Source organism: Cygnus olor, chromosome 1 (assembly GCF_009769625.2).
Source record: "Cygnus olor isolate bCygOlo1 chromosome 1, bCygOlo1.pri.v2, whole genome shotgun sequence".
Lineage (NCBI taxonomy): Eukaryota > Metazoa > Chordata > Aves > Anseriformes > Anatidae > Cygnus > Cygnus olor.
Genome location: NC_049169.1, coordinates 97535881 through 97552710, shown reverse-complemented (window position 1 = coordinate 97552710; position 16830 = coordinate 97535881). Strand labels below are relative to the sequence as shown.

General features: G+C 45.8%; 1 protein-coding gene and 1 long non-coding RNA gene across 5 annotated transcripts; one reads left to right on the top strand and one right to left on the bottom strand.

The window, feature by feature from the left end:
• Positions 1-7712: 7712 nt before the first annotated feature.
• Positions 7713-12931, bottom strand: TEX55 (testis expressed 55). 2 transcript variants are annotated; one of them, XM_040571318.1, is made up of 4 exons: positions 12809-12931; positions 11664-11963; positions 11333-11395; positions 7713-10588 (listed from the first exon to the last, which is right to left on the bottom strand). In XM_040571318.1, exons 1-4 carry the CDS (start codon positions 12929-12931, stop codon positions 10475-10477), a joined length of 600 nt encoding a protein of 199 aa, XP_040427252.1. In that variant the 3' UTR covers positions 7713-10474. The 2 variants fall into 2 exon arrangements, with proteins under 2 accessions (XP_040427252.1, XP_040427261.1); XM_040571327.1 differs by lacking the exon at positions 12809-12931 and adding an exon at positions 12517-12710.
• On the top strand, positions 12883-15747 carry LOC121076745. Of its 3 annotated transcripts, none has more exons than XR_005823691.1 (4): positions 12883-13159; positions 13240-13327; positions 13898-14083; positions 14795-15747. It is a non-coding gene; the product is annotated as an uncharacterized LOC121076745 (long non-coding RNA). The 3 variants fall into 3 exon arrangements; XR_005823693.1 differs by having other exon boundaries at positions 12892-13159; positions 13898-13989; XR_005823692.1 differs by lacking the exon at positions 13898-14083 and having other exon boundaries at positions 12983-13159.
• Positions 15748-16830: the final 1083 nt, after the last annotated feature.

The following is a 16830-nucleotide window of genomic DNA, read 5'->3' as shown; positions in this document are numbered from 1 at the left end:
TCTGAGTTTGCATAGTCCAGATGAGGAAAAGCCACCTGGTCCGTATAGACAGATACATACATTTTTGAAAACTGTTGCATTTGCAAACGCTACAGGCTCACAAATGCATGTACCCCTCCCAAAAAGTCATGTGCACAAGTGTATAGGGACATGTAGAAAAATACAAGTGCATGTGGTTTCTACACACACATATGAACACATAGACCCACATATGTGCACAACTCTGCTGCCTGTAGATTAAAAGCAGAGTGCTGGACTGAGTGTGAAGACACTGCAATTTGGGGTTTCATTTGATGAGACAGTTGGAGGAGGAAAATGAAATTCCTTGGGAGAATTATCACTATGACCGTGAGCTCTATGGGAGACTGGGCAATGTGAGAATGTGCCTGTCATTAAATGTGCCTTAGTTTTTCAAAATAGGGCATGGGAGGGAGATGGAGAATGCCTGAAGAAAGAAAAAAGCTGCTGATAAATGCTGAATAGATGCTGTAGGCAATACTAATGGACTGACTTTGCTCCCAACCTCTAAGAACACCCTTTCACCTTCCTGCACCCTTTGAATGTCTTTTCTTTATAGCATGGAAATAATGATTTAAGACTGAAAGAGTGTGAGGGGGGGTAGCTGGGGAGGAAGAGAGCACACAGAAAGGAAAAGGAGATTGTGGCCAAACTGGCAGGAGTCATTTCTATGCCTGCCTCATGCCAGCATCATGAAGAAACCACTCCTATCCACAAGTGAGGGAGCTCCTAACTGCATTTGCAATGTTGCATGCAAAGATTGGGTCTCACAGTTAAGGAAAAACTCAAAGAGGGCTTAGGAAATCTTACATCCCTCGCAGTGTGGCTGCACTGTCAACCATGCCCATGCACAGGTTCAATCTGACAGGCACCCTCTGTTTGTCCTAGGGAGGGGGACCTTCCTGATGAATGTCCCTCCACCATGCATGGCATCCTTGGAGCAAGGCTGAGCATCCCTGCCACAACATGCTGCAGAAGGTGCTGCCCGTGAGTTGAGCCACCGCCTTGGTGACCTCCTTCCAAAGGTGCCACTCCAGCAGCCCCGTCCCCAGCCCCTGCCACCTGGCTTTGCTCCCGCATTCCCAGGAGGGCTGTGAACAGCTGCTTCCCCCTCCGCAGTTCAACCTTCCTTCCCCTGCCAGGCGGGGGGCTGAGGCTGGCTCTGGCTGCCCAAGCCCTCCACGTGCCGTGGCCAAGTGCCAGGCCCTCCCTGGAGGAGCAGGGAATTCCTGATGGCTGCCTACTGCTGCCTCCACATGGGGGGCGAGGGGCAGATGTCCACCATGCCCCTGGGGTCTGCAGCTGACCTCCTGCCTCCGCTCCTCTGCCGGCTGGGCCGTGGCTTGTGCTGCAGCTGCTTCCAACTTTCGTGAGGTTTTGCCCTTCTTCTGACACTTCTGATACATCTCGAGAGAGCGTGAGGGGAATAAATAAGTGAACACCACCTAGGGAGATCAGGGGAGAGCAGCTCTGTCCCGGAAAATGTTTACCAAACAGTGTTGAGTGCGGGGAGACAAATGGCATACCATTAGCAACAACCGTGGGCTAATTATAGTGGGCTCGGATAAACCACTGGGTTGATGGGCTAGCCCCTCCATCTAGGCCTGGAAATAGAGAGAGTGAAAAGCAGAACTGTATGTATATATTTAGTGTGATGCGGAATGTGGAAAGTAACTTCTTTCTAAAGCCTCAGATACCTTGGTGGAGAGTGCTACAGAAAAAACAGATACAGGCATCTTTGTGATGCTGGTAGTTCTGGTATTCTGCATTTGGCAGGGCACAACCCACCCATGAATATGGCACTGCACTCCTCATTCCTAAGAAGAGAGGTATAAAGCACGCTCTCAACGACTGGGGTTTCTTAATATTTCATGAAAAGAGGGGGTTACACTTTATTCTTCTGATTTTGTATGATAGAGTTTTATTCATGAGCTCTTTTTTTTTTTTTTATGATACGTGGCTGTATTTTGGTTTTAAGACTTGCAATTTTCAGTGTTTGCATGGAATCTAAGCTATTAAAATCATGTGATTGCATGAAAATCTGTACTTTCAGCCTTTCAAAATAGATCGTTTCTTGTCCTTCTGATAAGTGAGCAATCGGAAAGGACAAACAAGTTGGAGGAAGCTGCTCTGTCTGGTAAAGAACTAGGTTCAGGCTGGCAACTGCTTCCACAGGGAGTTTTGGGCTAGAGCTTATATTGAAATTTCCTCATCTGGATATAGGTGATAACAAATTAAATTCCAGTATTCTACTGCTAACAACCTAGTCAGCTGCTGTGGCTCCATTCCTCAGTGGTCTTGGCCCAAAAGCTTAGACAAACAGTGAATGTTTATAAAAGGTAATCTCTGTTAGTTGCTATTACTGTTGGCAAAGAAGATCCTCAGGGTGCTTTCCTGAGTACCTTGAAATAGATTTGGGCTCTGAAAGTCCCCTAGGGAAGCCTCTTTTATTCTTCAGACTATGAAGGAAACTAGTAGGAGAGCCTCATCACAGATCTGAGGCTAATTTCTGCAAAGAAAAACCCAGACCAAAATATCTACACCTTAGATCTGCTCATCCCACCTAGGTCTTTCAGCAACTTAGTGGTCACTTTTTGGTATACACAGAGACCAGAAGATAAAACAAGCACAGAGGAGCCTGGGGGAGTCCTGAGGTCAAAACCTGCCCCGGGCCCATCCCACCAGCTGGAGTTTCTGCTGGTGTGGAAGGGGTGCCAAGCCCTGCAAGAGTGGCATTCCCTAGCCAACACCCATGATGGTGTAAAAGGGTAAGTAAATCATAGAATCTTTTGGGTTGGAAGGGACATTAATGATTATTTAGTTCCAACCCCACTGCCATGGGCAGGGATGCCACCCACTGGATCAGGTTGCCCAAAGCCCCATCCAGCCCGGCCTTGAAGACCTCCAGGGAAGGGGCATCATGGGCCACATAAATGGAATGTGGCTTTCTCTTGAATCTCATCTTCAGCTTCCTCTGGTGGACCTGGCTGTCTTGGCTGGGTCTTTCAGGCTGAGCATTTATCCAGGCAGTGGAGGGCATGGGGAAACAGCGGTGGTTATTACCTCTGCTCTCCTCCTGTCATGAGGGATTAACTAGGCTGGGCTGTGGTCCTCAGCAGCAGAGTGTCTGTGAAGCACATATAAATCATCAGAGGATGTTACGGACCCTCCTGGTGGCTTTAAAAAGAGGAAAAGAATGAGTCCTGGGTAGATCTGGCCAAAGTGGAAAGCCTTGGAAAGTATACAGCAAGCAACTGCTGTCCTGGGGACTCACAAGCACCTATTTACTGGCAGGGAGCACTTCTCATCGTACAGCCACATCATCTCTAACCTCTCAGCCCATATGCTGAAGGGCAGCACAAAAACACATCCACAAAGGAACCAATGCTCCTAAGTCTGCTAGATGGAAATGTTGAGCATGCTACAAGGAGGGTGGTTTTATAATGTGTCATCTCCCCTTTCCTTACTGATCTTGTGTTCCCATAGATTGAAGTCCACCTCTTTCCTATAGGGGACCATTACTTTATCGTTTTCTTCATTATTAATAATCTCTCTCCTCTCCATATACCACCTACCTTTTCCCTCCAGTGGCCTATCCTCGTGGATATGAAGCTCTGCTCAAAGCAAATGTTTTCAACTTGCACTTCACTTTGAGGATTGCTGTTTTACTGCAGACCTGAAGAAGGATTTGTGTGCCCTTCTTGCATATTTTTTGCAGCTCTACTAGTTGATCTGATAAAAGCTATTACTTCTGCCTCCAAGCATTCTCCTATGTCAGTCTCAGGAAGAGTTTAAGGGTGTTTTATTGGGGAGTCTTCCCTGTGATGACCAGAATACGCTCACAGGGCACCTCGCCAAGGGAGAGAACACTCTAGGGCAGGCTAGCTCACTCTGAACAGGAGCCTGGCCATAGGGAAGGCTCATAGGAGGCTAGAAATCTCGATGTACCTAGAAAAGGATTGACCAGGACCCTGCAAAATGTATGGCAGGAGAAAAGACTTTTGAGAACACAGAACTTTTCTGCTTGTGCTTTAGATAGCTCCTTTAAAAGGCTGGCAATGTCCTGGGAAGGTCTGCTGGAAAGTGCCTCCATATCGCTCTTGGTTGGGAATTTGAGGGCCTTCCGGATTACTGCCTCTGAAAGAATGCAGATGCCAGTGTTGATATATCTGCTAGCATGTGGCTTCAGGTCCTGAATGGCCTTGGCACTGTGGTAGTCCTTTGGTTCTGGTATTTCACTTGTATTTCATCTAACAGACCGGGAACAAGCTGTTCTGTCTGGACCCAATGGCTGCACTGCTGTTGCTGGTGATTAAAAATCTCTCCTCCAAAAATCTGTGTGTCAGTCAGGAGCTGCAATATGGTAGAAAGAAGAGCTCTTATTTGGAGACTTTTACTGCTTGTTTGGAAGGGGACAAAGAAATTTATTCACATGAGTTGTTCCAGCTCATTATTGAAAGGTGATTGGGGGTACCTCATTCCTCCCATATCCAGCCTGTTCGCCTCCTCTGCATTAGCTGCTTCTGATCTGGGAGGCTGCAGAGGGCTGGCAGTGGAGCACTGCCATCTACATACAGTTCCCTGTCACTATCCAGTTTGCAACATGCTTGCTGTAAGCCAAATACTTCAAGCCCATGTCTGATTTATCTCAGCATCTCCACAACCCACCTCGGCAGAGGGTTGGAGCACCCAAAATGAAGAGGGAGGACAGCCGAGATAAAGTTGCATTGCAAGAGTCTCAGCAGTAGGAACACGGAGTAATAGCAGAGGAGTGTTGGCTGGTGCAGTGCTTAGGAGAGCTGGGTTGGAAATAAACAGCATGCATGCCTTGGGTGAGTTTACAGGGTTCCTGGGTTGACAGCTTCTACTTTGGCAAGGGAGTGGTTGGCATCTCACACCAACTGATTGCTTTGACAGAACTGTAGGTACTGTCCAAAGCACTTCCTCTCTTTTAATGTTTCAGTAACTAACTGGAAACTTCCCTGAGAAGTCTGTGAGACACAGATCCTGTCGTGCACGAGGTTTGACTTTGTCTCACCTGTACCTAGCTAATCTGAATTTTAGTTTCAGGTGGGAGAAGGTTGGAGCTGTACTTCGGACCATCAAGTCCTTTTACACGGACTTTTTCTCCTCTGCTTGTAGCTGCTGCACTGCTAGACATAAATCACGGTGAGCTAGTGAGCAACTGAATAAAGTAATCTTGCCTCTTAAAAGCCTTCAGCGAAGTCTGCGCCGGTCTGTGCTGCCCTCTCATGGACATATACAGGAAAGGTTAAATTTCACTCTGTTTTATACAAGATGCTTTGAAAGCCACTAAAGCTACAGTTTTCAACGCACGATTTCTGAAAAGCCGGGGAGGTTTATGAACAGCTTCTAAGAGGGCTCTGAAACCTAAAAAGAAAATTAATTCTGTTTATAGTTGTGTTGGACCCTCCCTTTCTTAAGCTCTTAAACTGTGTTGGACTCCTCCCAGCTCTTATGTTTCTCAAGCTCTTAAGCTTTGCTTCTCTTTTGGAAACATTCAGACATCTAATGCGGAAAAAGGTGGGTAGCTGTTGCTCTAGAGAACAGGCTGAGCTTCTCCCATATGCACTTCCATCCACCTTGTCAAACACAGATCATCATCATCATGGCATCATGCCACAGTCAAAGAGTCTCTCAAAAGAGCTCAGTTATGCTACCACAGGTTCAAACAATAAGCAGAGTTGGTGCATGGTGTCCCAGGGCCAAAAAATGGGTTCTCTGCTGGACAGAGTTCCCACTGCTTTTAATACCCTGGGGTTTCAGCAAACTTGTGACACTTCCCTTCCCTGGATCTCCTTGCAAAGAGGCAGGATGTTATACTAGACCCAAGGGGATACTTAAATAATAGCAGGACAGAGCAGGCACCTCTCTGCTCTTCAGAGTGACTCCTGTTGTGTGTTTTATGATGTTTATGCAAGTTTAAGTCAGTTTTAAAAGTCTATGGCTCTTTGACCACCCACTTGCCTGCATTTTAATGTAACCTCCCTCCTGATGTCTACTCATATGTCCAAACACCAATAGCTTTTTAAGGTGGGAACAGTTTTTCTTCAATGGCTCATATAGCACATGTTTTTCCCATTAGCAAGCAACTGTGCTATTCTATGTGTTTATTCACCTCTACTTCCTGTTTTATAGCAGGAGATACACTGAGTGAAGGGAAGGAGGAAGGACAGAGGTCCCCTCCTATTCTCACAAACTCCCTAAACCTCATATGGAGCCTAGCTCCTAGCTCATAAGAAGAATTTTTAAATGTTGGACCAGGTGATTCCAAATAAGACATTTCCCTTAAAGGCTTGTCAGTTTTTAGTGATGTTTTCATAGCCAAGGTAAGCTGGGTGTAGTACTCCCTTAGCTACATTACCTACATTTTCACACCTGCAAACTGTACTAGGTACCAGTCCACCTTCATAATACTGGCTCAGTGTACCCCCATGTTCCTCCATCTCTTGCCACTTTAATGGCTGGCAATGAACAAGAGGTTAATTTTGGTCTCAAAGTAGGTAACAACACACAAAAAGCAAGTGGTTCCATCTTATAGTTCTAGTTTCTTCCCTAGTATTACTTCCCTGCAGTTAATGAAATGACTCCAGCAGTTTCTCCCATCTTCTGCACTGACAGAAAGCTCACCCCAGACTCCTGGATGAATATGACATGGAGATGGCCTTCTGAAAGCTAGAAGGCAGCTAGTTCTGTGGTAAAAAAGGGTGAGCTCTTCCCACCAGGGAAAGGAGCTGCATAGGGAATTGGTATGACATCCTTGAGGGAAAAAAGATCCATTCCGTTCATTCACACCAGGCATTTCTATAACAGACCAAGCACTGCAGTGTCTGCAGTAAGTTTCTGATCTTGAATTATGAGTGTAGAAGTCTGAGATTGCCTTGCCCAACTTCTGCTGTTCTGCAGTGACATTCCAGCCCATCACCTTTCCCCAGGAGAGGATGGTAGGTGGCTGCTCATCAGACAATGTCACTTCAACAAGTCAGTTTCCATTTTCATTTGTGATATGTTAAGGTATGGCCAAGCACTTTTGATGATATTGCTGCATCAATGTTGTCCATGAAGGTAGTGACCAAAAGGCAATGCAGCCACAGATATTGAAGCCTGACCTTAACAGCATGTTTCTTCTTTTTCTTCTGCATTTCTTCTGGCTATAAGAATGGTCAGGAGAAACTTTCCCTTGAATACAACCTGAAGGCATGTCAGACAGGGTATGATCAGTTTGCCCTGGTATATTCCCTTCCTAAGCACTCCCATAGTCCCCAGTCTTCAGACTGAGTTCTCTTCTGAGCTAAGCTCTTTATTAGAGTTTACCTAGAGGTTAATTTCTTCCATTTCAGACATGCAGTTCTCTGAATATTTGCTGCTGCCTACTTCAAGTTTCACATAATTGTGAAACTTCAAAATCAGTGGCATTAAACTAGCTTAAAATTGGTGTTATATAGCCATGATTCATACCCAGTGAGTCACAATGAAATGTCTCATGCTATAAGTGGCACGCCATTGAAGAGCTATCATTCTTGTGCTGTCCACCTAAGAAGCAGAGCAGAGCAGAGACAGGGTGAACTTTTCAAAAGACCTTTAATCAGCAGTTACAAGATTTTTTTTTTTTTTTTTTTTTTTATTGCTTAGAGGCACTACACTGGCAACTTTAATATTGCCTGGGCACCTCAGTTCTTTCAAGTTATATACAGAGATGGCAGAAAAAGAATCTGGCCTTTTGAACCATGACACCTATCTCAAGGTGAGTACAATCTCTTTCTGATTGGCCCCATGGCATCTAAGATTCACAACAGAAATGCTCTGTGCACCACAAGACCATGCTATTCGTAAGCCAAACTGGACGTCATGCTTCTGCATCAGTTCATGGATCAACAACAATTCTCATCCGTGAAAATACTGTGCTTGCTCACTGTCCGTCTTGAACTACAGAGTAGGCACCCTTGGGAACAACAAACTATTTCCAGCCTCCCCACCTTCCACTCTGTGACTTACCCTTAGCCATTGGAAACACAAAGCAATGCGCAGGTGTGGGTAAAAAAAAAACAACACAACACAAAGCACCCTTTTTAAAAGAATGTACGTCAGTTCATTCTCCCTTGTGCAGAGGAGAAAACAAACAGCAGATGTTAGTCACGTTGCTTAGCACACTACTGGAGGGCATTCAAATATACAGTGACTAGCATGCCACAAGGACTTATATGGAATAGTTTCGGTTACACACAATGAACTGTTAATTCCTTCAGAGCACCCAAGGCAAGAAATTTAATGACAGTTTAATGCCATGGTGATAAATGTCCACTTATGAAGAAGAAACAAGGATCCAAAGGTTTGGGAAAGAGTTTATGGAAAAGGGACAGTCACTCTGGAATTAATGCTGTAATAAATGTTTCCATTTTAAATCTAACTTTTCTCCTTGTCTTCAACACACAAAAGGAAAATTTTGGCCCTGAGATTGCTGAAGAACACTGTGTAGGGCCTTTCTTGCAAAACTTCCAGCACCTATAGGAGGAATACTTTACAGCTCTTTTCAATTTGTCTGAGAGAAATTAAGGAACTTTCCTTGCATAACACTCTTGATGCTGACACGAAGTTGAGGGCACACACCTATAGCCTGATAACGTCACAACTCACAAGTTTTTCATAAGTAAAACAGAATAACAAAATACAAATGATAGAAACCTAGGAAATTCACAGCTATGGCTGTACCCAAAAGTACCTTAATTCTGTTCTACAATAAAATTCAAAGACATGCCAACCCCTCTGTCTCTCGGAAAATGTGCTGACAAGCGAGCACAGAGATCAGAAAGCCTCAGCCAGTATCTTCACATGATGTTGATTATCTTCCACTCATTTCCTGTTTCACAGAGGTGCTTTAGCACTTCCCTTGCAAATTCTTGATCAAAACTATATAAGCCTGAAAAGCAATCCAATTCATCTAGTTGCTGAAAATAAGCAGGGCTTTCAAAAGCACTTCAGTGCTTCAGTGGGACCTAGACACCTAAGACCACATCATAACTCTTACAAAACCCATGAAGAGCTATCTAATCTTTAGCTATCTTTGGGATCATAGTACCTTGAAAACCTGTGTGCTCTGTGAATGACAGAGGTGCTTCCTGCCTTTAACCTGGAAACACAGGAGTTAACTCATCTTTTTTGAATCTTAGATAGAAAGGCATCTCTTCACAGATGCAGAATTTGTATGCCAAATACTTGCCTCTGTTATTCCCAAACTTTTTGGGCCCAGGGTCTGCTGTGGAGTATCACACAACCTAATCATCAGACTTTTAGCTGCAAATAGATAGATGGAAGATAAGTTTCTGTGGTGCTCTCTTCATAGCCAGAGACAGACATTTGGGAACATGCTACTATCCATCATGAAATTAGAGCACTTGCCTAAAAAAGAGAAAAGTCTGTAGTGACAAAAAGCTTTCTGGCACCTACTGCACATACACATGAAATGATGCCAAAATAACAGTATGGTCTATTGCACATTTTCAATAATCTTCAGACAAGAGACAAGAAATACAAACGTCCTTTGGAGGGTGAAAACAGACACTTGGAAAGTATGAAAATGAGCATTGCAAGTGTTTTGAGAATTAAAAGCAGTTCAAATGACATGTTTGCAAAGTGTATCTTAACTCTGAATTTCCTGTGCTACCAGTGCATGTCTTTGGTTTGTTTAGTTTTATTCACCTCTCACATTCCCGAGTGACAGTGCCTTCTGAAGCCACAGAGCGTGTAGGCAACTGTTGCTTTACTGTTCTTTTAATCAAAACACACACTGTACTTGCAATGATACAGGCAGGGCAGCACCAAAAAGCAGAGTGATCTGAACCCAGCAGGGATAGTTAAGAGTGAGACAGCTGCTGACAGTGTGTGGAAGCAACAAAGAGATGGCTCCTTGTGCCAGAGGAGCTTTGGGACAGCAGAGGAGCTTTGAGGCACTACTGGCTGAGCCTCTCCCAGTGTGGACTTCAAAGTGTTAGATGGACATTGGTGATACTGCATAGTTTGAGACAGTAAGCCACCAATGCAGCATGAAACATTGAGGACTGTGGGTTGTCCAGGGCTGCTTTTTAATTCTACTTGCTTTTGCACTTGTATCGTCTGCGCTGTGAGGTTTCCCTGCACAGAAAAGTTGAATCTAGTGGTGGCCTACATGTGGGAGTTGTGGATTTGTACAGACCATACAAGATTTCAGGAGAGCAGCCTTTTCAAAATGTGCCATATGTGCATGCAGGTTCATGCTCTCTTTCAGATTTGAGTTTGTGTGTCCATAAAGACACTAGATTACAGGATTTATATTAAAGAAGAAGCGCAAGCACATGAAAAATCAAGAAACAGAGATACCAGCAGACATTTCCAAAGTTACTTCCACTGGTTGCAAAAGCAGGATGCTGCAAAGGCCATGTGCAACATCACAATAGCAAGGTCAGTAGGGGCCAAAAGGAGTGCACAGGACTTGTTCCAGAAACTCCTCTCTATCTTTGCTCTCATCCAATATTCCCTCCATTTCTGCCTGCCGGGCATTTATCATAGACTGCACCTGGGCAAAAGGAAAAGGAAAAGAGTCATTTGGGAACCTATTTCCCTGCCAACAGTGCCCAGAATCAATCTTACCACCCCTCTGCAGGTCCTGCACATATCCCATACAGGATGAACCCAGCAGCAAATCACAAAAGTGGTGCTTCCCCTTACTGACTAGATGGCAGGGAGGGAAAGAACCCTCTCCCTTTCTGCTCATTTTCCTCTGAGCTACTCCTTTTTCCAAAGAGCTCCCAATGCTTCTAACTCTAACTTCTAATGCACTCCCAGTATATCACTCTCTCAACAGACTGAATTTTCTGTTTTAAAATCATCCAGGATCAGCAGAGGCAGCTCACCTGAATAGGGGTACCTGGCAGGAAAAGTGTTTGCTCCCAGTATGGAACAGAGGGAGCTACAGACAGATCACAGGGACACAAATCAGCCCCAACTTTCTCCCCAGGCTTCCCTTACCTGTCAGATAATGGTTCTTTGGGGCACATCCACCCCATTCTCTCCCTCACATCATGCTCTTTCACGCACCCACCCTCCTGGACCTCTCTTCCCTCTTCCTTAAGAGCACATGTGAGCATTTGCACCATGGGCATTCTGCTCCTGCCCTGTCCTCCTCCTCCTCCCATCTGAGCAGGCACAAAGTGAGAGAAAGAGTAATGAGTTCACCATGTTTCCAGCATGCTCAGCAAAGCTGGCTTTCTGTTGTGGATCTAACAGGCAGTCCCTGCTGAGCAACTACAAGACACCATACCTGCAGCAACATGAACTGCAAAGGGTCATCAGGCTTCTCATACACCAGTTTTTCTGTGATCTCCTAAGACAGACAGAAGGAAAGAAGTATTGATCCTTGGGAAGACACATGGCTGCACTTTCTTCTCCAACACTAGCTGCATTTTAAAAAGCAACCATCTCTTTCAATCCCTGAGGATGATCAAGTGTCCCTTTCTACTGCTTTTAACTTTACACTGAAGAAAGCTCAGGACCAGGAGGGATCCAGAGGAAGGGACAATTTGATCCAAGCTAATTTTAAGCCCAGCTTCACAAGCAAGTCTTGGGACAGAGAAGGGAAAGAGAAATATCACCTGAAATATCTGCAGAATATTATGTTTCTCCATATACTTAACAGAGACTTCATAGGGGTCTTCATACACCATTGGCTGCTCTGATATTTCACATGTTGGTTTGACTACAGGTGCTGATGGCCCAGCCTGAGATGTTTTACCCCCAGACTGTGAGGGTTCAGGCAAGAATGTCTCAACTGCTGGGAAGTCGTTCAGTGATGGTGGGAATTCAACTATAGGTCTCTGGTCCTCTGATGGTTCAGCAACTGATGGTATGCTGGATTTCTTCACTTCATTTTCTGAATGGTCACTGGCATCTTGCTAAAATATTAAACAAAGAACAATGAATGTTTTAAATAGGTAGCGCTGCAGACCAGATACATCACATTACTTCATCCTTCTGAAAATATGCTGCAGCCCCTCTTAGAGCAAATGTTAGGGCTCTCAGAGCAACACTAGGCTTAAATTTCTGTGATGGGTCTCCCCCACTGCCCCGTCCATGAGCCCAGGAACACCATTTAAGCTCAGACCCAAACCTTCAGACCTCATCTGTGATATGTTGGGGGAGTTCCCGTGCCTGGTCCTTGCATACTGACTGGTTTTCCTTGGGGGACTCCAGATGTATGTTTCAGGTGGTTTTGTCTGTGTCCCTGTCTCCTGCGTGGAAGTCCCTGGTTGTGTCCCAGAGCAGCTCATTACGTTCCCTGTCTGGCAGTGCTGGTGAGCCCTGTTACCAGCACCCTGCCCATGTGCTGTGTACCCATGCCCTCTTGCCTAAGGGTGAGGCTTGGCACAGCGAGGTTCATCCTCCTTGGCACAGCGCTGCTCTTTCTCCCCAGGGCAAACAGCCAAAACCTGCGAGGGCTTCATCTACCTCCCAGCAGCTGCCTGGGCACCGCACCCTGCCCGTGCCCCACATCCCCCTTCACAGCCCCGTGACCGAGCCCAGGCACCATGAAATCACACCGACAGCACGAAAACCCCGATGGAAAGGGCTGCTCTGCCCCGCACTGGGGGGAGATGCCCCTCCAGAGGCATCTGTCCCCTCCAGAGGGGACGGACAGGGGTCGGGAGGATGGCAGGGGCCACGGGATGGTCGGGATGAGGATCTGGGGATGGGCGGTCTCCGATCCCAGGGCCTTTCTGCTGCCACTGCCTGTGCTCACCGGCTGCCGGCCCTCCATGGCGGGGAGAGAATGGGAGAGAATGTGAAAGCCGCTGGGGAGGTTGCCAGGGAAGCACGGCCGTTGGGTCCCACCCCCGGTCTCTAGGCAATGCTGCACGGCCATCTTAGGTTCGGGCGGAAGAGCTGGGGGAGGTGGGGTGGCCCTGGCTCTGGCCCTGGTCCTGGTCCTGGTCCTGGTCCTGGTCCTGGACCTGATCCTGATCCTGGCCCTGGCTCTGGCCCTGGCCCTGGTCCCGGTCCTGGTCCTGGTGCACTATGGAAGCAGGCATCTCTTGGCTGAGAGAGGGGACATGGCGAAGGGTTGCATGTCGCTCTGCCTGCCACGGAGCAGGTGGGTTTTTTGTTTTACTGTGAGCTTTGTGTATTCACTACAAATTCAGTGCCATTAACTTTTCTATTTTGACAAAACAGGCCCTGATATTGCCTCTCTACTTTACCAAGCTCTGGCAAAGGAAGCAGCAAAGCACATGGTAGCTATTTTTTCTTGCTGGCCCTACTAGTAAGTATCACTGTAGTGAGAAGGTCTGGAAGGGAAGGGCAGACCATGGCAGAGACATGCTCTACAAAGAGGGTCAAATGTAGAAGGATATGGCAAATATCTTGTTATAAGAAGCAGGGACGCAAGAGGTAGGGTAGTAGAGCAGTGAGTGAAATGTGTGTGTGCGTTCAAGTGAGAGGTACTTTCTCCTCTCGGTTTTACACAAATCCTGACAGTGTGCTGTGTGATGAACTACTTCAGAAAAAAAGCAAATAAACAGATTGCCAGTTTCCCCCAAAGAGGAGATGAAAGGAAAAAAAAGATAAAAGCAGTGCTGGGTTACCACAGTAACCAGCTTCTGAAATACTCTGGTTCGTGCTCCAGTGTGACAAGAGCTCGGATTGAAACATGAGTGGCTGAAACTGCCATGGGCATTGAGGCGGGGAGAGTGAAAGGGGAACACAGGACTTCAAAAACTGTGCTAAACTAACAGATGTCACTTAGATTCAGAGCAGCTCACTTTGTGTGTATTTTTCAGGTTAAACTGTTGACCTTTTACAAGAAACACTTTCCCCACTGCTCCCATACTAGGTTCATAACACCATTGTCCATGTCTGCTGGCATGCTGACTGCTCAGATCCTCTTGCATTGCAATGCAGCTGCCTGCTCTCAGGGGATGTCAGGTCATTGCTCAACTCCTTTGAGCCTGTCTTGCCTTTCCCAGTTGCCCACGTGACTACTGTAGTACTGGACAACATTGGACTGCCAAGTTTTTGAGTATGGATTCTTATTATTTATTTTATTTTATTTTATTTTATTTATTTTATTTTATTTTATTTTATTTTATTTTATTTTATTTTTATTTGTGTGTGTGTGTGTGTGTGTGTGTGTTGGCTTAGGAAGATCTTGAAAGGTGATGGATAAAATTGTTGATGGGTCTTAGGCAGTTGGTTGTCTTCACATGATGGGAGGAAGCACTGTATACTGTCTGGTGTTAGGGATTGTCAGTCTTTGATTTCTGGACCCTGATATTTTTCATCCAGGAAATGTGGGCCCATGGAGCAGGCTTAAGTACCTAGACAGGATATTCACAAGTTTGTCGTGTACACCCCTGAGAAATAATCAGTTTGTTTGGTTGGTAGTTTTCTGCAGTGAAGTGTGTGTGTTTGCAAACCTTGTATCTGTGAAGAATTTTTGGCAAGGTCTTCTTGCCAACTGGTCCAAGAAAGAAAAGTCCAGAAACCCAGAAACAGTTGAGGCATGAGTTAGGTGATCTTCTCTGCCCTGCAGCTAGATATGTGCTGTAATGCTCACAGAACTAGTTTATTGAGGGTCTGAAAGGAAAGCTGTAAAATGTTGTATCCCTGTCATACTTCAGGGGGGCAGTGTTTGCTGTAGTAACTGCAATTGCAGTTTGAGCTGAAGTAGGCACCTGCTTTCAGTTGTGTGCTGAGCATCACAGTCTGAGCATCACAGTTTTCTCCACAGCATGACTTCCTGCAGAACTTCTCCCATGGGTTTCTCCTCTCCATCCTTTACTGGACAGGACTGAGCAGTTCTCAGCTGCCTGCTGTCTTCAAATAGAGTCCTGCTGTGGGCAAATCTCAAGCCCCATGTCTTCCTTTCATCTGTGCCTCATTGGTAAACAGCATATCTTTCCATTTCCAACCCCACTGTCTACTGCAGGGAACTGGCTGTTGGGGGTGGAAAGCTAGGATTTTGTACAGGAAAGTAAGATGAATGACTCCATTAAATAAATATCACTGCTCTGCTTGTTATTTCAAAAGAAGAGATTACAAAAAAACAATAGATGCATTTTAAATACATTAAAATTCTGAGTAAAATAAAGCCTTAAATACAATGCTCATGTAACATAAATCATACAGCTTTTTTCTATCCCTGCACATGGAAAGCAAAACCGTATTATTATATCATTATTTATATGGCACCATATGCTAAGTCTGGAACTTAAAGACTTTCAAATAAATAAGAAAACACCAGCTGCAGATCAGCAATACGCTCTTTTATTGGGAGTCACTGTGTAACTGTGGCTATCATTCCTGCTGTTAAGTTAAAACTTAAATAAATTGTCAGAGAAATAAGATAGCCATTAGAGATTCAGTGTCTGTCTCCTGGGGACACTTTTTCTAACAGCTGTAACAAAGATCTGCTGCTGGTTTTGTCCTATCTGTGTAGTAACTCATTGCATTTGTCCCTGCAGTATCACAGTTGTTCAGTAGAGATGGTTGAGCTGTTCACTATAAATAATGTTGGTTAACAATGCGGCCCCTTTTGGGTTAATAAATTACGGTCAAACCACTCCTGAGCCCCTTTGATTGGTTTCTTGCAAGTCTGCAGTGAAGAGTTGGAACAAATCACTTTTCACAGTCTCTTCATTTTGAATATTTCTTCTTATTTTATTGTGCTGTAAATAAATAAATATATAAGCCAAAGCCTGAAAATGCATGTCCTAAACTCCTGCCTCTTTATCCAGTACTTGACAATCATAACGGGATGCACAGGACGAAACGCATCAGAAAATTACATGGCTTTGCTTAAAGACACATAGAACCCTGGCCAGTGCCAGGCTGTGGGATCCATCCCCCTCCTGGGTGTGAGAGCTGTTTTCTGGCAGACAGAGGTTGCTGGACAGGGCAGCGAGCTCACCTGCTACACTGTCTATGAGGTTGTTGCAACCCAGCCGATACCCGAGGCCATGGCCTCATGGTTCCTCATCCGCTGTGGCTCTGAGGTTCTCCGACCTGTGGTTTTGCACAGTTGCAGCTGGGCATAGTTAAAACCTTCCTGAGGTCTGGAGAGCAAAGGGCAGCATTGTGGCATGGACCAATCATTAAGAAAAGCAGGCTGCAGAGGGGGATGGGTGGCTGGAGTCTCTGCTTATCCACACACTGACCTAAGATTTGTCCCGCATGTTTGTAATTGCTCAGCCCTCTGTTCAGGGGACTGCTGAGAAATTAAGTTATTTACAAGCTGGGAGGAGAGTGGTTATAAGTGCAGCAGAGCATCGTGGAGACAGCTAGCTCCCAAATGAGGTGGGGAGGGCTGGGATGTGAGGGGAGAGAGGCAGGCAGGGGGTGCTGACTTACACCAACAGTCCTTGATGTGGGCCCGGAGCTGACAGCGATGCTGCGAGAGAGGTTGCACCAAAGTGTCTGTTTCCATGCAGTGCCTCTGTTCGTGTGTGCGGGGACCAAGCCAGAGCATGCTGGCGAATCCAGCTCTTGCTGGGGCTCTGCCTGCATTTCCCAGCAGAGAGCAGCAGAGCCTCGTAGCTGCTTGCAGGGCCTCCGAGTGCATCCTCCAAGATTTCGTGCACTGCTTGCCTCCCCAGAACACAGCAGTAAAGCACTGAGCTCGCAGGCACGTCAGACCTGTCAGGAGCATTGGTGTGAACAAACAGAAAACACATGCCAGGAATCCCAAAAATTTGGTGCTTTCCTGAAAATCTGGGTGTTCGCAGAGAACAGAGGAACGTTTCATGAGGGGATGCTCTGCAGGTCGTC